Source organism: Rattus rattus, chromosome 5 (genome assembly GCF_011064425.1).
Source record: "Rattus rattus isolate New Zealand chromosome 5, Rrattus_CSIRO_v1, whole genome shotgun sequence".
Lineage (NCBI taxonomy): Eukaryota > Metazoa > Chordata > Mammalia > Rodentia > Muridae > Rattus > Rattus rattus.
In genome coordinates this window covers 29,864,324-29,890,858 of record NC_046158.1, presented here as the reverse complement: position 1 = coordinate 29,890,858, position 26,535 = coordinate 29,864,324, and the positions used below count along the sequence as shown (strand labels likewise).

The 26,535-nt window shown below is 38.9% G+C and overlaps 1 protein-coding gene across 1 annotated transcript in view; it reads right to left on the bottom strand.

Annotated features, from left to right (window-relative positions):
* Rif1 (replication timing regulatory factor 1) overlaps nucleotides 1-25,932 on the bottom strand; it is a 48,491-nt gene extending 22,559 nt beyond the window's left edge. The window contains 21 exon segments of the mRNA XM_032903279.1: nucleotides 92-191; nucleotides 550-699; nucleotides 1,026-1,133; nucleotides 3,059-3,239; nucleotides 4,648-4,721; nucleotides 5,928-6,014; nucleotides 7,106-7,206; nucleotides 7,585-7,647; nucleotides 9,249-9,359; nucleotides 9,762-9,923; nucleotides 10,664-10,781; nucleotides 13,830-13,981; nucleotides 16,144-16,282; nucleotides 17,610-17,702; nucleotides 20,558-20,747; nucleotides 21,598-21,692; nucleotides 21,777-21,904; nucleotides 22,635-22,731; nucleotides 24,489-24,567; nucleotides 25,538-25,651; nucleotides 25,836-25,932. Of these exon segments, the coding sequence (XP_032759170.1) occupies nucleotides 92-191; nucleotides 550-699; nucleotides 1,026-1,133; nucleotides 3,059-3,239; nucleotides 4,648-4,721; nucleotides 5,928-6,014; nucleotides 7,106-7,206; nucleotides 7,585-7,647; nucleotides 9,249-9,359; nucleotides 9,762-9,923; nucleotides 10,664-10,781; nucleotides 13,830-13,981; nucleotides 16,144-16,282; nucleotides 17,610-17,702; nucleotides 20,558-20,747; nucleotides 21,598-21,692; nucleotides 21,777-21,904; nucleotides 22,635-22,731; nucleotides 24,489-24,567; nucleotides 25,538-25,641 (2,332 nt within the window). The 5' untranslated portion in view covers nucleotides 25,642-25,651; nucleotides 25,836-25,932.
* Nucleotides 25,933-26,535: the final 603 nt, after the last annotated feature.

The window sequence follows — 26,535 nt, the reverse complement described above, 5'->3', positions numbered from 1 at the left end:
TAAAGTAAACTAAGAAAGGCTGGCTGTAAGAATTTCCCCTGAAATTTCAGCTATGAAATACTATTTAAACAAAAGTAAAGACAATACTTACATTTGATTTTCGGCTGGTATTTAATATTATATGGTGAAAAGTCAATACAATCAACCATTACTACAACAACATGAGAAATCCTGTCCAAGAACAGCAAGTCCTAAGAAGAAATTTAAGTGTGATAATCAGAAAATTTTACTACAGCCATAGTACAACAGTCAAGACTCAAAACACACACAAAAAGAATGTTTACTGTTCATGCTACAAATACATGGTCATAAGTACTTCCCAGTTAGGCACTCAACAATGTGCTTCTCAACAGTGGGCAGCTAACCTGCACGGAAGGTGAGCTATATCACAAGGAAGGTACTGTTAAGAAAAGCTTAGACTAGGGTTAGCATTAAGAGAAAAGAGGCACTCTAAAGTAATAAACACTCGTGCTTATCTTCTATTATACAGCAGTTTCAATAAACTGTTAAGTTTTTTAATGTTATCTTCAAAAAGAAAAATGTACTCACTGAAAGGGCTTCATCTTCCAAACTGCACATTATTTTAGAAGAAAGTTCTTCACAGCACAAATTCTCTTCTGCTGTTGCCACCACAGCAGCACAGCGAGCAAAAGCTCTATACAATTCTGACCAAGTTTTAAGTAAAGTTTTCATGGTACCCTAATAACAAAAAAGAAATTTGACAAATTGACACCATCATACCAAATACATAGCAGGATGAATACATCTCTTATGTCTGTTAAGAGTGGCACACTTCATTTGTCAGAGGAACTGTTACACCTCTCTACTACAATCTACATGAAGAGCACTATTACCAAAGGTCAAAAGTCAAAGGCCAAAACCCAAATCCTTATTCCAGTTTTCCCTTCTCTCCCTCCACCCCACAAACATAAATTCAAGAAAAATCAGGGTTGGGGCTAACCATATATAACAGCAGTATTTCCAGAAAGGCACAAAATCCTTACACAATCATTACATGTTCTTACCGTGGGAAATGTTGAAGCTGAAAAAATATGGTTTATTGGCAAAGTCAATGCACCATAAATGGCACTAAAATTATGTTCTAAGGCATCACCTTGATTCACTTCATTGGTCTGAAACAAAAAATATGAATTTAGACAAATTACTAATTCTAAACTATATTATTATTATTATTATTATTATTATTATTAACAATAATATATAACTCATTTATAACAAAGTGGTGTTCTACTAGAATATATTCTAGAGATGTGGCACTTCTAGCCCTAGATACCAGATACAAAAATAAACACCAGTGTAGAATCAAGATGTCATACTCAAGTGTGGTGATCTCAAACCCAACATTTGGCATTCTGACTATGGGAAGACAGCTGGAAATGATGTGGATACAATTCAAGGTCATGGATTGCTGGCTACCACTGTTACTTGAGAGGAAGGCTCCAAAACTTCTAGTCTTTAGAATTCTGACAACAGAGACTTCTATTTATTATCAGAACTAGAAGTACAGCCCAGCATTGCCTGAAGATATACTTCATTATGTTAAGTGCTTCGTTCTAGCACTTAACATAAAACAATTTAAAATAAAAAAACATAATTCTCATTGGGTGCTGGTGGCACAGGCCTTTAAAATCCCAGCACCCAGGAAGAGAGACAAGCAGATCACCAAATTCTAGGCCAATTTGGCCTACTGTTTGGGTTCCAGTACAACCAGGACTACAGAGAAACTCTGTCTCAAAATACAAACAAAAACTTGTAATTAATTCTCGTTTTCGCCACCTGGATCTTGTAAATTTTGTTGTTCTCAGAAGCCTTAGGGAATAAACTGAGAAAGAGATAAGTTCCCAAGCTAGATGTTTCGTACACCAGCAATGATAGCATTTGGAGAGCTGCTATGAATCGAAGACCAGCCTGGACTATAATAGTTCCAGGGAACACAGCTATAAAGGCAGACATCTCAAAACACACAGAACCTCAAATAATTCTTAAAACATTAGTCAGAGCAGTAGATTCATAAAAGGCTTCTACCACCATTCAAGGTGAGGATTCTTTTTTTTTTTTTTTTTGAGACACGGTTTCTTCTGTGTAGCCCTGGTTGCTCTATAGACCTGCCTGCCTCTGTCTCTCAAGTGCTGGGATTAAAGGTGTGCACCACCACATAGCTAAGGTGAGGATTCTAGGAAAGTGCTAGCTAGCTTAAGAAGCTGACTTTCATAAAACTCATCTGTGGAGTTTTTCATCCCATGAATTACTCGTCATCAACCTAAATACCAAAAAAAATTGAACTATGTCCCAAAAGCAAACAGAATATACCAAAACGAAGCCATGAAAGTTAATTTGTGTTCCATATCTTAATACTTAAAACCTATGAACACTTAAATGTAAGAAACTCTCAACTCCTAAGGATAAATGAGGCACCATGGCTTGAGCCTGCACATAAGCCATTTAAAATAATAACTTCGCATGTGGGAGGCACACGACCTGAAAACCAACTCTGGGAAGCGTGGACATGAAGCCGGCTTGGCTACAGAGTAAGACTTTGTTTCAAGGGGAAAACAAAAGCAAAGACCATGCTATATTGAACTGTACCAGATAGGGATCAACAAAAATATTCAAATGATACAATACTGGAAGGATGGGCCAGAAAAATCCCAGGAAATGGGAGGCCAGTATCGGCCTCACAGTAAGATACTGACAGATCACTATCACACAAAGGCAGCAAGTATTATTGTCACTATTAAAAGTAAGAAACTGTTTGGTCTGCACTAGTACCTATCACTATAGCAAGTAGAAGCAATCAATCACTACATAACAAAAAATAGTATTTCTACTTTTATTTAAACCCATACTTCTGCTCTTTCCAAAATAGGGGGGAATGGAGACTGGACTGGCATGAAAGCACAAACCTATAACCTCCTGGCACTAAGTGGGCAGAGGCGGGACTATGGCAAGCAGAAGACCAGCCTAAACTACAGTGCATCCTTTATAAATAATTATTAGTCTAGACTCCAGTGAGGGAGCCATGGCAGATGTGTCCTACCTGATGAATCACATCCGTCAGTGGAGTGACTATCATACTCCACATTCTCCAGAGATGCTCCTTGTTTGCCAACTGCTTTGCATTCTGATTAATCACAGTTAATACAGAATCACTGAAAGCCAGTGGTGATGTCGGACCAGAAAGCACGCAGCCTACAAGTGTTTCTAGATTGAGAAAAAACCTAAAAAATATGAACAATGTGTATCAGAATGGCCTGTTCATCCTGATATATTAACAGGTAAACACGAGAAACAATGAATTTTTAAGTTGGTTTTATTATTTATTCCCCCCAGCTTCTACCACATGACCTACTTTAAAATTTTTATATTATGACACAAGCAAGAGCTGGAATTATAACTCAAGGGTTAAGAGTACTTGTTCTTCCTTCCACAGGATCTGGGTTCAGTTCCTAGAACCTACATTGTCACCAACCATGACTCATAGAGCCAAAGGATTTGATACCCTCTTGTGTCCTCCGAGCATACCCATGGTGCAGACATACAGGCTGGCAAAACACTCACACACATAACATCTTTTTAAAAAACATTGTGGGGCTGGAGAGATGACTCAGAGGTTAAGAGCACTAGCTGCTCTTCCAGAGGTCCTGAGTTCAATTCCCAGCAACCACATGGTGGTTCATAACCATCTGTAATGGGATCTGATGCCCTCTTCTGGTGTGTCTGAAGACAGCAACAGTGTAGTTACATACATAAAATAAATAAAATCTAAAAAAAAAAAAAAAAAAAAAAAAAAAATTGTGTGGCACAAGACCTAGTGGCAAGCATCTAGAAATCCAGTACTTGGGACTCTAGCATAAATAGTGTGACTGGCCTGCACTACAAAGCCACATCACAAAACACAATGTCCCACTGACCATTTCATCTGTAATCCAGCACTGTGAAGGTAGAGATAGACCTGCCACAAGTTTAAGGCCAGCCTGGATTACATATAGTGAAAACATCTCTAAACAGGAAAAAAATGTATTAATTTTAAAATCAAACTTATGAACTACAACAAAGAGACTCTCATTTATTTACCAGGCAGTGGTGGCACATGCCTCTAATCCCAGCACTCACTAGGCAGAGACAGCAAGTCAATCTCTGAGTTAGAGGCCAGCCTGGTCTAAAGTGAGTTCCAGGACAGCCAGAGCCACAGAGAAAACCTGTCTTTGGGGGAAAAGGAAAAAGACAAAGAATCTCCTCCATATATAATCATCGCTCATGAAAAAGTAAAACACACAAACACACACACACACACACACACACACACACACACACACACACACACACACGGGATTAGTGACACAAGCTTTAATCCCAGGAGAGGTAGGCAGATGTCTTTGTTCAAGGATAGGCATGGCTGTACATCAGGCTGGTCTATACAACCAGACTAGACAGGGATACAGATATGGTCCAAATAAAAACACCAAAAGACAAAGAGCATAGTAATACACATCTGTTATGCTGGAAGTTAGGAAGTAGAGAAAGGAGAATAAATTCTTACAAGTTTCTTTACATAGCAATCCAAGGCCAACCTGAGATTTAGAGACCATGACTGAATTTAAGATAAAAACAAAGTTACAGACTTACTTTTCATCTTCTACACCACATTCTAAAAGATTCTTGTTTAAAATTAACTGGATTAAGAACAATGCTGGAGTTCCCTGCAAAGGGAAGGAAACAGAGTTACAAATCCGGCTAAAAAGAACTGTTTGTTTTCTACAGTCACTCAACATGATTTATTTTTAGCATGAATAATTTATCTTTTTTAGCATTATTTAAGGTATGATCACAACAGTTATGATGACAGCAGTTTTATTTCTAAAAACCACACACAATGTCAGGCATAGTGGCACACACTTGCAGTTAAAACACCCAGTAGGTTGAGGTAGCAAGAGTGTTGAGTCCAAGGCCAGTGTGGGACAGTGAGATCCTGTCATTAGAACACACAAACAAGCCAGCTACGACAGCACATAGGCAGCAGAGGCAGGGAGATATGTGAGTTTGAGATTTTAGAAGCAAGTCTGACCTACAGCAGTCTTATGCAAACTACACAGACCTTCAATTTTTCTTTTAAAAAAAAGAAACTAAATAGATGGTCCAGTGGCTAAAAGAGTGTTCTATTCTTACAAAGGCCCACACTTCAGTTCTCATACCCAAATCAGATGGCTCGCAAGCTCCTTAACTCTAGCTCCAGGAGATTATGACACTTTCTCCTGGTCTCTGCGTATTGCGCGCACACACAAACACACAAACACACAAACACACACACACACACACACAAAGAGTAAAATGAACAGTAAATACATATATTTTAAATAAATAAATATCAAATACATCTCTATACACACACACAGAGTAAAATGAACAGTAAATACATATATTTTAAATAAATAAATATCAAATACATCTCTATACACACACACACACACACGAAGAGTAAAATGAACAGTAAATACATATTTTTAAATAAATAAATATCAAATACATCTCTATACTCTGGATCTCAGGCCTCCTTTAAGAAATCAGATAGTGAGGCTTCAGCTATTACTAACAAAACATAACTAACACACTCACCTAGAATTTCTCACAGTATCAAGCTAATATTAAGCTTTCAAATATTTTAGCAGTAGCCACTAATATTATTCCACACAAACAAACAGAAAACTTTCCTTCTAGAATCCACTACTCAACCCAGGGCAGTATGTTCACTTACTGGCACAGCACCATCTTTAATTTTTCACAGCAATCTATTATTTTGCATACAAGTTTTTTAACAAATACAGTTAATTATTTTTTTAAGAAATCTAACAGAAGTTTTTGTTTTGCCAATCTTTATCACATCACTACACTACATTTAAGATACTTGCATTAAGAACATCCATATTAGCAACCTGATATGCTGGTGAACCTAATACTTTCTGAGGAAGTCCTTTAACTGTAATTTCCATGAGAACCTAAGGAAGAAAGATTTTACAGTAGTTAGTCATAAAAACCTGAAAACTTGTTACATAGCAAAAATCTTACAGTGTCATCTATATTTGACAATTTATTATTAGTGACCATCACAAAAAAAAAAAAGAAGTGACCATCACTCATGATTCACTACATTTATCGATTATGTATATATTGACATTATTCTAAAAGTTCAAAAATAAAATAACTTCCTCCTTATTACCAGTTTTTGTATTACTGAGTAAAAAATGAACCTTCACACTTTTTTTGCATTGTTATGAGAAATTCTGCAATTAATATTTACTATAATAGGCCTAGAAGCAAACATCTCAATAGCTTGTTAACTACAAGTTGACTCTGATTACAAATCCAGAGATGCTCGAGCCTCCTGAACTGTTCACCAAAGTCTTCCTGTGTTTGTAGTAGGTCAACTAGTAGTTGTAGTAAACCTAGCAATTCTTAGTAAAAGCAAATCAGTTGTTCTGGAAACAAACTGAAACTGACAGCATTAATGTGAACCCTGTCCAGAGCGCTCTGCAAGCATAAACTCACTTAGTATAAACCAACTGCACTGTCTTTACAAACCCAAGTTCAGAACTGATGAACCAAGAAATCAATTAATCGCCCAAATTCTCTTTGTTGATTCAACCTAATCTCCTCCACAGCCCCTGATACCATCTACTATACTACTCTGCAGTGTTAATTAAATGTCATAGTCCGAAACAGCAAGACTCAGAATTTAAAAGTGTTATTTGTTCAATATATTATGAAAATTACATTTTTCCATACCTACTATTTAAATTTAAAGCACATTTAATAGGAAGTCAACAATGTTACCTTGCACTCCAGACATTAGAGTATGCTCAACTCAAGCTGCACGTCTTTCATTCCACTATTGGGGAAAGGCTGAGCCCTTTAACCTCACTGCAGTGCCGACTGCTGCTCAGCTGCTTACTATATAGGTTTCAAATGATATTTGAATGGCACAATAAACTGTTAAGTCAAAAGGTCTGTGCCAAATCTCATCTGAACAAGTATCAATATAAACTAAACTTCAAACTTAGACGCTGAGGGAATCTACAAACATATTTACCAGTGTTTTTGATACAGGAAATACTTCTGACTTCACTATGTTTTCCAAAGATTTTAGTAGGAGGGTCAAAACTTCAGAACCTGATCTTTCTTTTCTGTTTCCTATCAAAGAATAAAAGAAGAAAATAATTCTAAACATGTTTTTTAAGTATTATCTACTAAAGAGTTATAACAATTGTTTTACAAAGTAACAATCCCTGTTAAGTAAACTGTTTAAAAAAGTATAATTCTGGATACCAACTGGGATTACAACAAAAAGAATAAAAGAAGAAAATAATTCTAAATATGTTTTTTAAGTATTATCTACTAGAGAGTTATAACAATTGTTTTACAAAGTAACAATCCCTGTTAAGTAAACGGTTTAAAAAAGTATAATTCTGGATACCAACTGGGATTACAACAAAAGGAGGACAGCACTGGCTAGGGAAGCACTGCACCTGGGCTTCTGTGAAGGCTGGGGAGCACTGCAATAGGGCTTACCTGACTCAGTAACTGACTTCACCAAACTAATTAGCTCCTTCCAGATAGCACTGACTACTGCATCTGTCAAGGAAATAGATGGGGTTCAGTTCCTAGCATAAGATCTGTAACTCCACTCCTAAGGAATATGATGTCCTCTTATAACTTCCTTAAGCACTAGGCACACTCAGTACACATACACATGCAGACAAAAATCATACACATAAAATAACTCAAACTTTTCTCCAGTTCCTCAAACTAAAGAAACAGCAAACTCAAAACTAATTTGAATATTATTTCCTTATACTACCTATAAAACCCCCATTTCAATGTTTCTTTAATTAAACATCTTAAGAAATTAAACTTAAGAAGGACTACAACATGCTAACAATGGGCCAATCATATAACAAAAAATAAATGTTTCTACTTTTCCTACTCTTTTTCCTTCTGTAGGATTTTTTTTAGCCTTTTAATGTTGTATACTCACCACTCTTGCAGAAAGGAAAACAATCATTTAGAAAGACACCGTCACCATGCCTGGTGACACTTATAATCCCTGCACTTAAGAGGCAAGGACAAGACTACAAGGCCAGCAGAGCTACACAGACCAAGATGCTTTCTCCAAAGGATGCCAAGTCTCCCCCAGTCTAGATTCTATGGCCCTCAACCCACATCCACACCTACCCTTTTATTTATTACAAAACAAATAAAAAGAACCAATGAAATGGTGTTCAGGCACTTACTGCCAGGTCTGGTAAGCAGAGTTCAATCCTGAGACTCCCACATAGCGGAGAGAACCAACTTCTAAAAGTTGTCCTCTGTCCTCAACATGTGGCAATGCATGAATACACACATGCATGTATGATGGAACAAAATGTTTCATTTTCCAAGCAGCTACTTATTTTCATGACAGGCTCTAGGTCTGGAAATCAGGTCAGCCTCAAATCAATGACCCCATGCCTCAGCTTCTGCAGTGCCGGGATGGTTTGCTACCACACTCATTCATGTCTAATTTGAAAACAAGGTCTCATTCTGCTGTCCAGGGTGACCTCAATCCTACCTTACAAAGGTAAGTCACCACCCAAGGCTTTACATTTCTTTTGTTGAGCCCTGAACACAAAGTTAAATGCAAAGACTGAAGATGCAGAGTCTAGGCTTGAACCAGACCTCCATTAGTCACTTATAAAATTTTATGTTACTATTTATCTCTTTGTACAACTTACTTCTTCTCCTAAGTTGTTTTGACATGCCTGGCATGTGCTACATAGACAACACGGGCATAGATTATCACAGATGGCCTGCCCCTGCCTCTACCATGCTGTCAGTCATTCCAATCTCCCCATTTCTAATGGTTTAATACAAGTTACATCAAAGAAAAAAAAATAGACATTTTTTTGTGTACAATCTGGCCAATGAGTTAACACCACACAAATATTTGCTATTTTATCTTCCATTAAAGTGGTGGCTGATAAGATGGTTCGGTGGGTAAAAGGTACCTGCTTCCAACCCTGATAGTCTAAATTCAATCCCCAAGGCGCACATGGTAGCGAACTTGAGTCCCAAGAAAGTTGTCCTCTGACAGCCACATGTGCTGTGGCAAATGTATGACCACACCAATGTACAAGCACACAAGCTATAGCCTTAAGAAATGAACACTTCTGAATTTTAAAACTTCCCTAATTTACCTGAAGCATCCTTTCCAACTGCGACAAAGCTGTCATGAACAGCAGTGATGAGCGTATGTGCATACTTGGAGAAGAAAGAAGGGCTGCTGATGAGTGGATGTTCCAGGGGCTCTAAACACAAACAGCAAATACAGTCAGGCTAAAAGACTCATGAAGCAAATTTCTCACCCCTCCCCCCGAAATATTCTTAAATGTCTTAAATGCCTTAAAAGATTTAAATTCAGCCAGTCATAATGGGTCACGCCTTTAATCCCAGCACTTGGGAGGCAGAAGCAGATGGAGCTCTTGTTTCACGCTAGCAAGGGCTGTTACATACACACAGAAACCCTGTGTCCAAAAAAAAAAAACAAAACAAAAAAAAAAAACAAAAAAACAAAAACAGCAGAAAGGAAAATAAATTATGCTCATCATCATCATTATTAGTAGGCTATTATGAAACTGAGGCCTCTCTTCCATCCAACAGTTATGTTTTGGAATGTTCCAAATGCATGAAATTATTTCAAAATTAAATACCTAAACTCAATACAATCTTGTGCTGCTTGGCAAAACTCAAGACTTCTGGACCCAACAAAAAATGAAGCATCATTTCCAGTCCCAAAAGCTGAATAGAAGGGATTGTAGCCATTCCACCTATATTTGAACCCAGGTTCACACGAGGCGTTCCGTAAGAAGCACCTTTAAGAGAGAAAGACCAAATTACTCAAGTTATATGTCCTATCAAGATACTATATACCTTTGAAAATATGATGTAAATTTCTCAAACATTAATACAAACCTTGAAATTAATACCAAGCTTCTCTGTACTTGAACAGAAACTGTAAGTTGAAAATGACTAAAATAACGTACCTTATTGCTTCCCAATGTAAAACATCTTTTAAGACCTGTTTTTTTTTTTTTTTTTCATACAAGCACAGTAGCATGAAAAGAGCTGGGCTTGGTTATACCCATTTGCAATCCCAGCATTTGGAGGCAGGATTCATGTCAGTTCATGGTCATCATAGTGGGTTCCAGCCTAACCAGAACTATATAGTGAGACCATGTCTCAAAAACAAAGAGTTCAAATTCAAGTCAATCTAGGCTACACAGTGAAGCACTGCCTCACACAGGAAAAAATTAAAATCTAGCTGGACTACATACATAGTGAGACCTAATGACAAAGCAAGGTAAAAAGCAAAACAAGAAAAATTGTTTTCCAACCACTCACAATAATCTAGATAAAAGTTATCAGTAACTAAGATAATATAAGTTAAGATTATTAGAGGCATGACCTCTAATCCCAACACTTGAGAGGCAGAGGGTTACCACATGAAGATTAACGTCAACAAGTCCTGTCTCAAATTTAAAAAGAAAAAAAAAAAAAAAAAAAGGACTTTTTAATCCCATTTTCAAAGAGAAAAAAAAAAAAAATCTCTCACCTTTATTTCCAGGAGTCAGTGGACTCAAGCCAGGAGAAGTAGATCCTCGAGATGAACTGCCTTGAGGTGAAGCAATACTATCAACACTTATTGTACTCTGAATCAGTGGCACACAAACCTAACAGATAAGAAGGCAAAATAGTAACAATGTCATTGTCAAGTTTATGATAAAGCTTTACAAGCTATGTATTCTTATTCAGAAGCAAATTCTCCAGACACAGAGCAAGACAACTTAAAAACTTAAGACCTGATTAAGTTTTCTTTTAAATAACATTTTTATTTTATGTGTATTAAAGTGAGGATGTTCCCTAGAACTAGAGTTATAGTTATTAGCTGCCACGGGTGCTGGAAATTAAATCCTGGTTCTCTGGAAGAGCAGTCTGTGTTTTTAGCCACTGAGCATCTCTCCACCCCTAAGATCTGCTTATAAAATTTTTTTTAATCCTAAACATGACCAATCTCATGGAAGAGGTAGCAAAATAAAATTACCTTGTATAATTCTGTATATAACATAAATTTTATGGTTAAACTTTAGTTCTATTCCTTATATCCAAATATCCCAAGATCTTGAGGTAGAAAGATCTCAGAAGTTAGGAACATTTGTTATTCTTGCAGATGTGGGTTCAGTTTCCCGAATTTACATGATAGCTTACAGCCATCTAGTTCCAGAAGACTCAATCCCTCTTTCTGACCTCCATGAGCACCAGGTAAGTGCATAGAGGCATATATGCAGGTAAAACACTTATTATACTCTTAAAATAATTAAATCTAAAAATTCTTTCGACGATTCCTAAGATCTAGAAAAATATGAAACATTTACAGTCATAAATATTTTATCAACAACAAATATTGAACCTGTACTAAATTTTATTGGTTATCCCATGAATTAAAAATGAAAATGCAAGTCTAGTAAGGGTGGGCATATGCCTTGAATCCTAGCAAATTCAGGAGGCAGAAGTAGGCGAATCTCAAGTTCCTAGTCAGCCAAGACCACACAGCAAAACAAAACAAAAACAAAAGCAAACAAAAAAACAAAAGCAAACAAACTGAAATGCAAGACAAGTTTTCGAGACTTATATTTGTCTAAGTTACTATCTCTGTTTTGGTTAGTTCTAAATCTCAAAGCACATACATTAATAGCTTTGACAAATAAATTGAGTCAGTTACACATGCTACTCCTGTATTTACATTTTTCCCCCAATAGGGTTTTCTGCAACCCAGACTGTCCTTGAACTCAACATATAGCCAAGATGACAAAGCATAATAACTCTTTTTCCTCTACTTCTCCAGTTCTAGAGTTTCACTCCAGTACATTCCCATTTACCTGGGTCATTAGTTTGACTATAGGGTACCAGGCATGCTAAGCAAGCATCCAGTCAACTTAGCTGAAATCCCCAACCCTTGTTTTATTTTGGGGAGGGGGCAGGGTTTCTCTGTGTAGTCCTGACTCACAGGATTAAAAGTGTGCACCACCATGCCTGGCTGATTTAAGTTTTTTAATTCTTCTTTGGTGTTCCAGATTAAACCCATGGTGAAGAAGCAATGGCAGAGGCAGGCCAATCTTTGAGTTCAGGGTCAGCCAGGCTATCTGCCTTGAAAACCCAAATTAAACATATACAACCCACAGCCACCCCAAAAAATAAACTCATGGTGGGGCACTGGTTGAGCATACTCACTACCAGTAAGCAACAGATAGCTTTTGTGAAGTCACGTTAGAAATATCAAGATAGTTTAAAGCTTACTTCTAAAATCATCCACTACCAGTCTCATCTATATTTACTATGCTCTTCCATTAAAATGGATAACCAGATTAGACTCTTAGGACCTTATTATGGCATATTTGGAGGATATCATTATGATTTACTTAATGTCAACTTTCAATTATGTTATATCAAATTTGGAAGGCTTCTATCTAAAACTCAGGAACTAAAGCCAGTGATAAAGCTCATTGGTAGCTCCCCTAGTATACAGAGGGTCCCCCAAGATTTCCAAACAAGAATAGTATGGCTGATGTAGTTCAATTGGCATGTGTGAAGTCCTAGTACTCTAAAGGTATAAATACCTATAATCCCAGCATTTGGAAGATGAAGGCAGGAAGACCAGAAAGCTATTCTTGGCTACAAAGCAAGTCCTACCTCCAAAGAAAAAAACCAAAAACCCAAAATCTAAATAATATGGTTCATGGCTTACTCATATGCCAGTAACTCAAGAGAACAAAGAGAGAAACAGCCCCAAGTTCAAGAACAACCTGTTTTAAACTATAGGAACGTGCCTTAATGAAAGGGCACCAACAGGGGACAAAGGCTCTAGTACAAATGCACCTTCCAAAAAAGCAATTTACTACAGATATACAAGTCTTTTTTAATGTTTTCTTAATTAGAAACCATCAAAGAAATTGCCAAACAAGATAGGCTTGAATCGGATTAAATTAGTGTCAGTAGATATTTTAAATGACTGCTTTAACTATGTCCTCAGAAATTAGGGGGGGAGGGGAAGCATTTTATTTATATAACCTTATGTATAGCACATTAATGTTAACTAACTGCTAAACATTAAAGTTCATTTTAAAAAGAGTGTCTGGAGAGAGAGCTCAGTACTCAACACTGGCTACTCCTTCAAAGGGCCAGGTTTGATTCCAATTGCCCACAGAGGACCTCACAACCATAAGTCCAGTCCCAGGAATCCACGTTTCTCGCCAGCATTGGCAGGCACAGAAGCAGTGCAGAAATACATGTAGGCAAAACACCCAAAAACATAGAAAAATGAGTAATTTTTTAAATAAAAAAACCAAATGCTCTAAACTAATAGGTATGTTGGCATTTGATAATTAGGTTTATAAATGATACCCCATTTTAGGCCACTGGAGAATACTCTGAATTACATTCGAGTTCTTAAAAGCATAAAAGACCTTCAAAATACTGATATGTAATGACCAAACAACAAGAAAAAAACCTCTGCAATTAGACTGGTAAGAATTAGGAACATATGCCAGGCATGGTGGTGAATACCCATAATTGCAGCATGCAGGAAGCAGAGACAGATATATGAGTTTGAGGCCAGCGGAATAGACAGAGGGAGTTCCAGCCCAGACAGGGCTGCATAGTAAGACCCTATGCAAAAACAAGCAACATAAAATGTTTAAGTTAACAGTTAATAATTATATTACCTGTTCAAAATTGGCAGGGAGCTGAGGCCCAAGTCTCATCAGTAAATACCACCAGACTTCTAGTTTTGTTAGTGCTAAAGTTTCTGTTCTCACATGGATGGAACTCAAAGGCTGCATTAACAACTTCAGTCTTTTTGCACTACAAAGTATATCTTAAAAGAAAATATGAACACAAGTTAATTGCTGTAGCAAAAAAGGTCAGAATAAACTTTTCACTTTGACAAACTCCAGTACAACTAGGCCAAAATCAGAATAGAACCTGTAAGATTAGATACAGTGTAACATAACAGGGTTACTATTCCCACCAAGAATGTGGACATGTGGCAATATCTACAGTATATTTCAGGTTGTTATAACTGAATGGATGCTAGTCCATTTAGTGGATTCAAGTCAAGGATGCTCCAATTTCCTAAAAGAAATAGAGGCAAAGAACCATAGTGGCTCATGCCCTGCAGGACACAGGGAAGGACAAGAGGATCAGGAGGTATAAGCCAACAATATGATCAACGTAAGATTTTACCTCAAAACAACAAAAGAAATGGAGGCATGTTTTTACATCGTAACAACAAAGGTTATTTAAAAAAAAAATCAACTAATGGCCAGGCAGTGGGGAACACATACCGGGTATCTCTGAGTTCGAGACCGGCTTGGTCTACAGAGTTACAGGACAGTCAGGGATACACAAAGAAACCCTCCCTGTCCCCAAAAAACAAATATACCTATCTACCTACCTACATAGAGCAAGCACCATTACCACTAATGCCATCTAATTTTTAGAAAGTTAAATATTTAGTCAGCCTGCGCCCTAGTTTATTTTTAGACTTCAACACAAAAATGAAACTCAAAGTTGTTTGTCTTATTTGCTAATTCTTGAGATTTGCTTTCATTTTTATGTGTATGTGTGTATATCTGGGGGAGTATATATCATGTGTGTGTAGATGCCCTTGGAACCCAGAAGAGGGTATCAGACCCTCTGGAGCTGGGACTACCCAAGCAGCTCTAAGCCTTCCAATATGGGCGTGTCTTCTGGAATAGCAGCAAGCACTCTCAACCACTAACACATCTCTCTCCAGACCCTCAAAGCCAATTCTTTAAAGAATATTTTTACTAGATGTGTTCTTGACTTGAGTACAGAAAACTAAGATACAATCTTTGCTCCAACATCATTATCACAAGACTTCAGAAGGACTGAGACGTCAAAGATAGTGTTTAATGGTGTATCGTCCCTCAGTATTTAACTACTTTATCAATTTGATCATCACTTCTATAAGAAGTCTAGATGTTATGCCACAAAGATGCAAACATATACTACCTAGGACTAAACTATCTAAACAATCTCCTAGCTTGGTTTTTTGTTTTTTGTGTGTGAGTAGATCCTGGAGCTCACTATGTAGATCAAGCTGGCCTCAAACTTACAGAGATCCATCTGAGTCAACCTCTGGAGAACTGAGATTAGAGCAGTGTACCACCTCTAATCTATAATATTCAACCTATAAAACTTAACTTAGTCTATTAAATATGTATATTGATGTTTTTGGCTATTTTCATATAAATAGTGTTAAATACTCCACCTGAGCATTATGATAAGGTGAAGACAAGTCTAAAGGAATCCAGTTTGGAGCACATTTCTAGAGCTATGAGGAGAAAACTAAGTCATTAAAATCTTAATTCCATGGCTATCACTGTTTCTTGTCAACTAGTGTTTCTATTATTCCTGGTAAGTTGGTTTTTTTCTAAAGTAGTCATAAAATCAAACCTACTGCAGTGACTTTAAAGAGACACATATGACATTTAACTCAGAGTACAAAGTCACAAATAGGTTTTCATTTTGTTCAACTTCTGAAATAACTTAGGTAAGTCATATATTAGCAATTTTCAATGTCTTACACTTATTTACATATTTGTCCCTATTCCCTTAAGGTAAAGTTAATAAGAACTACATTTCAATATAAAGCCCCCCCCCCCCCAAAATCTGAACAGTAAATGATACCATGCTAAATTAAAACTTTGCTTAATTTGGGCTACCTAGTTTGGGCTAACTACCTAGTTAGTTCAACACCAGCCTCAGCGACATTCTTAGAACCTGCCTCAAAAAAGCAAAACATGAACAGCAAGATGTACAAGTCTGATGATGTTAAGTGATTCCCAGAACCCATGGAGTAACAGCAAAAGAAACAGACTCCACAAGTGTCCAATATCCTTCTTACCACTGCCCATAGGCCCTTTCCTTCATTAAAGACACACCACACCCAGCACGCAGACACAACTAAATTTACAAAATAAATGCTGAAAGAACTTAAGACTATTTACATACCTGGGTTTAAAGCAAAATTATCTATTAAGCTTTTCCAAGCAATGAAAGCTATTTTTTTAATCATGGGTGTCCCACTACGGAAGCCTAGTTCTTCCAGCTGTAACAAAGAATTGATGAAACTCCCACTTCGGTGCAATGTCTAAGAAAGAAGAAAAGGCATCAGAAAGTTACTTATTCACTTACTCTATGTTCTTGGAAATTCAAAATCTAACCAGTAAACAAAAGCTGTATCGCTTACAAAAACCTATAGCATGAGTAATAAAGAGATATTAAGCAAGTTAAACAATTATTACTCTAGCATAGCCAGGATTACTTAATAAGGCTATGTCTCAAAACAACAAACTAGGCAAAAGGGCCAGTGATATGGCTCAGCAGTACAAAAGCTTTTGCTTAGCCACACAGAAGGCCTAAACATGGTTGAACGGTTACTGTGTACCCCTTTAATCCCAGAACTCAAGAGGCAGAGGCAAAGACAGGTAGATCTTTATGAGTTCAAAGCCAGCCTGGTCTACAGAGGGACTTCCTGGACATCCAGGGCTGTTACTAAGAAACTCTGTATAGAAAAAGACAAAAACAAAAAAGCCTGAAAACCTGAGTTTGCCCATCAGTGGTAACTGAAAAAACTCCACAAAGTTGCCTTGACCTCTGTGCACACATCTACATATCTACATGCAAGTGCATAAACAAGATAATAAATTTTGCCAGTTGTAGTGGTGCATTTCAGTAGGATCTACTGAAGGAGGCAAGGCAGGAGGATAATGAGTTCAAGGCCAGCCTGAGCTACACATTAAAAACAGAAAAAAATAAAAAAGAGATAATAAATTTCTTAAAATAAACACACCCATCTATTTTTCAGGGTGGAAATGGAGGCAAAGGCAGTAACTGTTACCTCCTCAGTCAATGTACAGGAGTGTGAGAACCCTGCCTCAAAGAAGGTAGAAGCTGGGCAGACAGTGGCAGAGAGATGCCTTTAATCCCAGCACAGAGGCAGGTAGACCTGGCAACCTGGGTTCATTGCTGGGAACCTCACAGTGGAGGAGGAAATAACCCCACCCCCACACCAAGCAGTCCTGATGGGCATTGTATCTCAGTCATACAAATAAATGTAATAAAGAAATATAAGAACAGGCAGATGGCAACTAATGAGCAACGCCTGAGGGTTGACCTCTGGCCTCCACATGCATGTGCAAGCATGCAGACACATAAACTTTATACACATAAACATGCAGACACATAAACTGGGCACATTGGTTCAAGCTACAATCCCAGCATTTGGTAGGCTGATACAGGAGGATTGATGCAAATTGCAGGGCTGTGTTTGAGCTTTGTACTGAGTATTGAGTTCCACAGAAGCTTGTGTGAGACACAATAAAAGTAAAAATGCTGTCATGTTCAAATTATGAAAATACTAACTAAATCACTATTCTTTCCAAGATAATCCAAGAATTCCAAGATATTTCACTTACCTTTCCAAGAAGTTTGACAAACAAAGGCCATAATTTTAACACATAAGTCTCATTTTTACTCATAAATAGCTTTTGGAGTTCTGAGATTAATTTCTGTAAACAAAAGTAAAACATTTATCAAATACTCTAAAAGGCAAAACATCCATTATCCAAATCTAAGGACTTTTTTGCTTCCCCCTTTGCCCCTCCCCTTCTTAATAACTTCGTACATTAATTTTTTTGAACCAAATAACCTCTTCCACAATAATATACATCCTCTGAAGAAAGCAAAAACTCCAGTACATAGCAATCTGAATAAGTTTAAAGACAAAGGAAAGCACCTAATTCCAGTAAGTTTAATGCTTAACTGACCATCCAGATGTCTACCAATTCAGGTCACATTTTTCTTACCAGCATTACCTCTTCCTAAAAACTTGAAGCACATCATTAACTAGAATTCAAATGATACTGTAATAATCTTCTCATACTAATAACTTAAAACCAAGAGCCTTTGAGATGGCTGAGAGGGTGAAAACCCTTGCCCCTCAGGCCTAACAAAAGAATCTACATTAACTAACTCCTAATTTGCCCTCTTACTGGGCATGGTGATGCATGCCTTGAATCCCATCACTCAGGAGGCAAAGGCAGGCTGAAATGACTTAAGTCAGGTCTACACAGTGAGTTCCTTATTAAGACTATCTCCAAAAATACAAGTTGTCCTCTGAGCCAAACCATGTACATACATCCTGGCATTCATCATATAATAAATTTTAAAAGCAAATTTAAAAGACATGTTAGGTAATGTATACATTGGCCTATGAGAAGAAAGTTATTAGTATAAAAACTGACAATCTGAGACAGTAGTGGGGAGTCTCTGAAGGGCATATCTTGCTCTAGCTAGTCCTTTGCCTCCAATAAACTATGATTTTTAGTCTCTGAATATTTTTTAAGATGAGGTCAGCTATGGATGACCTGTTACATATTATGAAAGACAAGCTGGCCTCCAACTCAGAGATGATTCACATATCTATGCTTCCAAGTTCTGGGATTACATGTATGTGCTGTCCTCTGTAAGATGATGAGATGAAACACACTCTACCACAGATTCCTATCACGACGCTGGTCAGGACATAAAATGCATAGGTCCAAAGTGACCAAACCTAAACCCAAGTAGTCATGTTTATTAACTGCTGTTTGTGAGTCTATATTTATTCTCTGAAGGACATCATAGCAACAAGAAACTAACATGTCTTACTGTATAAATCACATTACCAATAAAAACTTCATGGCCAATAAAGTGCTACGAAAGTATGAGAACTTAGAATTTGATTCCCAAACCCATTTGAAAAAAAAAAGAAAGAAAGAAACAAAACAAAAACAAACAAACAAGGTTGACGAAGTTGTGCATATCTGAAATCCCAAAGCTGGAAGGGTGGAGAAAAAAGGAACCTTGGGGTGGATCTGTGAGTTCAATCTAGACCAGCCTGGTCTACGGAGTTCCAGGACAGTCAGTGACACAGAAAAACCCTGGGTCTCACTAGCCATTAAGTTCCAGGCCAATAAAAGTATCTTTTTTTTTTCTTTTTCTTTAAAGGTAGTGCCTGAGGAATACAAGATTGTCCTTTGGAACACACTACATTAAACCAGGCTTCGGGGCATGCACCTTTAATCCCAGACTCAGGAAGCAGAAAAGTCTGAGTTCAAGGCCAACCTAGTCTATACAATGAAGTCTAGGGCCATGGAAGAGTGCACAGTGAGATCTTACTCAAAACAACAATCTTACTATAGTCCCCAAGTCCTAGTCCTACGTAATAACCGCTTTCTCGCTCCCTTCTACAAATGAAAAGCTGCCCACAACACCCCCTGAAAACTAGCTGAGTGCACAAACCTTGGGGGCCCTTTGCAATCATGACTTCCTCACCTAAAATGAGCTGGTGGTACTATTATTATTATTATTATTATTATTATACACACAGCCAGTTCTTACACTGCTAAAAGGACCTAATTGTGACATTTTCTTCATACTATATATATGCCTCATATATAAACCTTACAAGTTTACACAGTAACCAATAAGGCTCTTAGAACAATTCCGGTGGAGAAAAAACAATAACAAAACCCAAAACCGATGTTCAATAAATATTGCCAAGAATACAAGTTGGTAAACTTAAGACCTGAAACAGTAGCTGGAAAACTGTATCACATGAGTTTATAAGCCTTAAGTGTGCATCTACTGAGAAAATGAATCCAACATAATTCTTCCTTTCGCAGAATATAATCCCTCTTCTATCACTCATTAGAAGGGATAAAAAATATCTAAACTTTAGCAAAAATGTTTGGATTCACTTATTATATGAGTAATTTGATTAAACTAACAATTCTTTTCTGCATTTGATTCTTTTGTGATGTCTAAGATTGTACCCAAGGTTTTTGTGCATGCAAAACTAACATTCTACCTACCACTGGGCTACAGCCAGTCCAAATCTGTTTTGATTCAAAACAAAACTCCTCAAAGATAATATAACTAAACCAATGAATTTAGGCTAAATTTTAAGTTCAAGGAAGAAATTCCTAAACTCAAAATTCAGCAAACTCTTATCGTTGGCTTAGAGGGGGATTCCGCTAGGCTCCTCAAACGGTCCTAGCAACCTGCTGCCACCTCCAAGTGTGGCAGCACATAAAAAAAAGAACTGCTAGTACTCACTCCCTAGCTCCCTTGCTCCCCCACCCCGACCTTCATTCCTGGATGGTCCTTCTCTCCCTATTTCTGCCCTCCTAGCTCTGCTCCTATCTGCCTCTACCTCTTCTCCAGGTCCTCCCTCCCCTCCCTTCCCCAAACAAACCTCCCTTGTACCAGGTCTACCTCAGCGTGACTTCTCAGTAGGACACCTTAACCTGGCCAATCAGGAACTCCCCACCAGCTGCCACATTAAATTTCATACCACATACAAAAGAAAGGAAATACTCACAGTAGTCATAAGGTGCTCTGTAATCAAGGCTATTTCTTGTTGTTTCTGAAGCAGCAATGGCATCCCCATTTCTAGAGCAGTGGCTCCCCGCAAATGTACTTTTTGTGCTGAGTGAACAACCAATGGTATGACCAATTTGGCCCATCTCACAGACTCTTCTCCCATTTGAACTGGTGCTTGTTCAATTAGCCTACAATGGAGAAACCAATGACAGACAAACTTAAAAGATGAGGTCAAGCTAAATTATCAAGAAGCAAGGGCAGATGAGGCATGTCCATAAGTCCAACTGTTCAAGAGGCTAAAAAGATCACAAGGTTCAAGGCCTACTTCACTTACATGGTAAGCCAAGTTCAGCCTTAGGCAATTTGATGAGATTCCGTCTCCAATTTTTTTTAAAAAAGAGAGAAAAAAAAAAGGCATGGTTTGGGGCACAGCTTAGTGGAAGAGTATTTATTGCCTGCTATGCTCAAATCTCACACTATGAAAGAAATTACCAGGAAAATGAGCATCAAATAGGTATAACACAACCCAATTATTTGAAAATGTATACATGCATGTGTTCGGAAACAAGTCAGTCGACATCAGAACACAGTTAAAGCAAACAGCTGGAATAATTGCAAGAAACCTTTGAAAGTTGAAAATAAGCAAAACTGCACTGTCAGCATGTCTGAGTGAGGTACAAAGATGCTCCTGCCGAGGCTCACTTAGAGCACATTTTATTTTGAAAGTCTTATCTTAAAACTTTTAGAACGAACTTACAGATAGTTTTCCATCTTATTACCTTGGTCTAAAGGATAATCACTTCTGGTTTTTTAAACATTGTTTTAAACTTTTATGTGTGTGCATGTATGTGTACCAGTGTGACTGTCTACATATTCATGGTGTTTAGCTCAGAGAACTTGCACGAATGGGGTCTCTCACACAGATTTTAGAAGTCGGGTTGTCAGCCCTGCTGCTTAATATCTATCTCATCATCAAATTTACAATCTCAAAGTTCTAAAGCTTGTTTATTCTAATTTATATAAGAATCAACTCCATACCTTATAATAACATTTAATGCTTCAAAATCAACAACAGCAGAATGTATCTCTCCTTTACTTAGTATCACTTCCAACGAATCAATAATACTGGATACCTAAATGACAAAAGCAAACACAAATCAGACGAGCCACAACTGTCTTTTGGACATATAATTCAGACGTCCCAAAACTAGACTCACCATTTTGCTAACAAGTTCAGCAGGAAACGTCTGTTTGGATATTACCCACAGTGCCCTGGTACACACATTTTTGTCTGAACTCTTAATGATACCATTCAAGGTTAATAGCAGTTCTTGAATATTTGCCTCTGAAAAACAAGCATTTTAATTTCATTTACATAGTATAGTTCAATTAAATCTTTAAATTCTCAACTAGAAACATACAAGTAACAAAGCAGATGGAGATAATGATCACAGACCCTAGAGATGCTAACCAGTATCACTTCTTGACAAAATAAAAATCCTGACCAAAGGAGAAACACACAGTAGCAGACTGAAAACTTTTTTTATCTTATACAACTCAATTAACTACTGTCATCTGAGGATGCTAAGGAGTCTTACTTTATGCTATCTTTATTACCTACCCCTCAGTCCCTCTAACAGTGATCTTGTAGGCGTCTTTTACAGTTGCAAACTACTAACTACAGAACAATAGTACTACTTAGCACTTGGACAGCATCAGGTTCTATACCCCATTACCACTTCCAAACTAACACTTACGAGTGTTATATAAGAACTCTTCATCAACAGTTCCTTAGGGGTATGACTACCACATCAATCATAAATCAGATAGATAAATATTAACTTCCAACTTATGATGTTCTACTAGAAAGACTGAGCCAGTTAAGGCCCTTGCCATCAAGCCTGGTTAACGTCAATCCCCAGAACCCACATGGGAGGTATGACTCCCTGTACTTCAGTATAGGTGCACATGCTCCAAATTAATGTCTTAAGGAGGGCTACCGTTTATCCACAGACAACAGTACTTTAACTATAGTAAACTAAAAGTCAACAGATATGACTAGCATTAGTACCTACCTGATAATCCTGAGGTAATTCTGGGATTATATAAACAAAATCCCAAGGCTTGTAGAGCAGCACTACTCAGTTCTGAGCTCGGACTGCAAATGTGAGCCTACAAAACAAAATCACATGGACAGCAAAGAAACAGAGTTTCTAGAGTTAAAACCAGCTGCAACCCAAATTCATTGCATTTTAATCCAATCAATCAACAACCTTGTGGGAGTGGTGAAAAAAAGATAGGGAAGCCTGGCAAAGGAGGAGGAACTAGAAAAAGAACGAACTAAAGGGACTGGAGAGAGCAGAACATCTACATTTGGTTCCCAGTGTGCACACACGGTGGCTCACAACACAACTCCAATCTCTACCGTCTGACACCCTCTTCTGTTCTGTGGTCACTGCACACGTGGTACACAGACATACATACATGCAGGTTAATACCCACACACATAAAAAATAAACAAAACAAAAAAAAAATCAACTCGAAGAACATTTTTAAGAAAAGACAAAATGACATCTCCCATATCCATGCAAAAACAAAGAAAAGGCCAACAGATGAAAAATGCTAAAATTATTAGACAGAAAACAGGCAACATGGCTCTTCCACAAGGAATAAGTGAAGTCTCAAAAGCAAAACTGACGCTAGCTTTAGAAGGGAGTGCTGCCTTCTTCCTCTAAGACTAGGAAAGGGAAGCAGCCGCAATGCAGCAATTCTCAAGGGTACTATGTATTAGGCACTTTTTCTCTGTCTTAAAAAATGCTTAAGAAATTTGGGACTGGGGATTACTTTGGTGGGTACAGTGCTTGTCTAGCATGCATGAAGCCCTGGGTTCAATCTCCAGCACTGCATAAATGCAAAGTGGTGGCACATGCCTGTGATCCCAGCACTTGGGAGGCAGGAGGATCAGAAGTTCAAGGTCATCCTCAGCTATCTAGGAAGTCCAAGGCAAGCCTGGACTAGAGACCCTGTCAAAAAAGATAGTAAGAATTTCAATAAGGTCGGGATATTCAGTTCAATCTTTTCATTCTAAAAACAAGATTAAAAAGTGTTGATGGCAGATTATGATCTCACTAAGTGGTCAGATGAGGTTAAGAATACACTCACTCTGATATTAACTATTTATTACCATTAAACAAGGAAAACAAGTTAACTATAATTTTCTAAGGTGTTAACAATTTCCAAACAAGCAAAATTAGCAAAAAATTAATGTAAATAGAAATAAATAACATGTATTGTGGGGTATGCCAGTGCCAGCCTATAATCCCAATACTTGGAAAGCAGACGCAGGATTGTCATCTAGCTAAGCTACTTGGTTCCCAGGGAACCAAGGGAAAAATCACTCTGCCCCTCCCCTAAAAAAAGGATGTGTATAAATACTGTCTATATAAAGAGCAGATCAAAGACAGTTGCCATTTTAGGACAACTTACCCAGAACTATACTTTCAAAACAAACAGATTTTATATTCCAGACAACTGTTTTAATATAAAAGACAAGCTTTGAACTGACAACCCTGGACACTTTAGGCAAATTAACCAATTTCCTAACCTGCAAAGTGGAGCTTTAAAGAGCAGACTGTAGATGTAGCTTAGTGGTACAGACATGAACTGAAGTGAGAGAACACATATAAGGTAACTAATCACCTGAAGAACCATATGTAATCAGAAATGAGGTAATAGTTCCATCAATATAACTGATGCTATCTTGTCTTCAGGGCATTAATAATGCAGTGCGTAATGCTACATCCACAGCGGAAAAACCATTTTATTAGAAAGCTCATTAGAGTTGTCCCTGGAAGCCCAGATTTGGAAGACTAAGGAAAAGATTTCAAAGGGCTCGGACTGAGGCAGTACGGTGTCATTAAGAAACAGACCTTTAAAACCGTGTACAACCGAGGAAGGTTTTTCTCGATTTCTGCAATAACTTCTTTTCCTTCTTCTCCAGTCATACGACTTTAAAGGAAATAGAGAATGTAAGCTTAGTTGAAAGCATAAACAAACAAAAACTGTCATTTTTAAGAATTATTTTCAGGGTTGGAGAGATAATACTGTGGTGAGAACACAGAGGCTCTGGCAGAAGACTGGTGTTCAATTCCCAGCACCCCTATCAAGTGGCTCACAACCACCTGTAGCTCCAGTTCCAGGGCCATCCAACACTTCAGGCTTCTGCAGGCACAGGTACCCAGACTGGTAACTGGTTTTTGTTTTTTTTAAGTTTTTAAAGATCACTTTCAAGCCCTTGAAAATTAACCTCTTCCTTTAAAATGGTTCAAGGGTACATAGGAAAAAAATTGTAAATTACACCAGATATAAGTGGCAACTTGCTAAAAGCCTCTAAGCTTTTTAGCCACAACTTTTTAAATCTTTAACATTTTTTTTTAATCTTTAGAAAACGGGAACCCTTTTCCCCAGTCATATTTTCTAATATTACTGTCACCTGACAAAATTTAGAAATTTCCTAAAGTCTTTCAAATAAAGTAAAAACGGGGTTCCTGGCCCTACTTTTTAAAAGAGCCAATTCTGGGGCCGGTTTGCTGGCTTGCGCACCTGTAATCTTAATCACTACAAGGCTCAGGCGGAACCACAAGTTCGAGGCCACGGGGGAGCACTGGAGTGAGCCTGACTCAAAGACCCTAACTAACTAAACCCAGAAATTCAGGGCCACCAACTTTCCCACGGCACCCCAGGTCTGCAGCGCGGAGCTCTGCTCTTCAAACTACTTTCAGCTCAAACTTTTCTTTAAGGGCTCCCGTTTGCCGGCCGGACAAAAAAACGCTCCTCCCCGAAGAAGCCCTCGGACGCCGCCGCTGCGCCCCGCAACGTCACTCCGTAGGCATGGCCCGGTGCGCCCCAAGCTGCCCGCGTCCGCCGGGTCCCCACAGCTACCCCGTCTCCCGCCCCGTTCCTCTCCCGCCCGCCTCACCTGGTCAGAGTTAGGTAGGCGTCCGTCTGCTCTCCGGGAGACACCGAGGGGTCCTCCCATGTCTCCAGAAGCGGCTCCAGGGGGCTACGACCTGGGGCCGTCATGTCGGCCACCCTGAAGTGAGGCCGGAAGACACCAGTGACCGGTGGCACAGCCCGCGCGGCGCCCTCACCTGCACGCCGGGCCGCGCGCCCGCTCGCAGGCCGACCTCCCGCCCGCCCGGCTCCCGCCGCCGCTTCCCAGGCAGCACCGCCGCGAGGGGGCAGAGGCGGAGCCGGCCGAGACTCCCGCTCCTCACCCCACGCGGGAAGTCCGCTCCTCCGCTCTCTGCCCCGGGACGCCGTTCGCTCCCGGCTCGCGCTTATTTACTCACGCGTGCAGCCCGCTCCTCCACGACCAAGATGGCGGCGGGGGGCGGGCCCAGCGGCGCGCGGGAGCCGGGCAGGCCTGGCGGGAGAGGCTCGAGCCAATCCAACGGGCGGTGGCGCGCCGGGCTGCTCGATGGCCTGCTGCCCGCCCCCGCCCCCAGATCACCTCGGGGGGCGTGTATCGCCTCCTGGGAGGGGTACAAATTGGTGATGTAGATTAGTGCCCAGCTCCACCTGACTCAGTCTACTCATCAGACCAAGTTTGCAAACTCCCAAATGCAGTGCTCTCAAAATGAGCAAACAAAACCATTTGATTGAGAGTGAATGGCAGGCTGTTGGGCTTGTTTTGTTGTTGTTATTGGGTTTTTGTGTTCTAGAGGTCCGCTTGCTCAGTCAAGCTTTCGGCCTCTAAGCCCTAGCCCAATGGGTAAGTCAGAGACTCAGGCAACGCGTCCAAGCGTTGGTCTGTGACCTTAGCAAATTTACCTCACCTCAGTTTCTTCCGAGAGGTTAGGACTGAGATGCAGCACATTTCTGTGCAGAAAAGGTGGAGTTAAAAGAGGCCAATGGCCTGCATAACAAAAGCCTGGAAATGGGCGGCATTGATGTGCAGACTTCAAAATTCCGCCC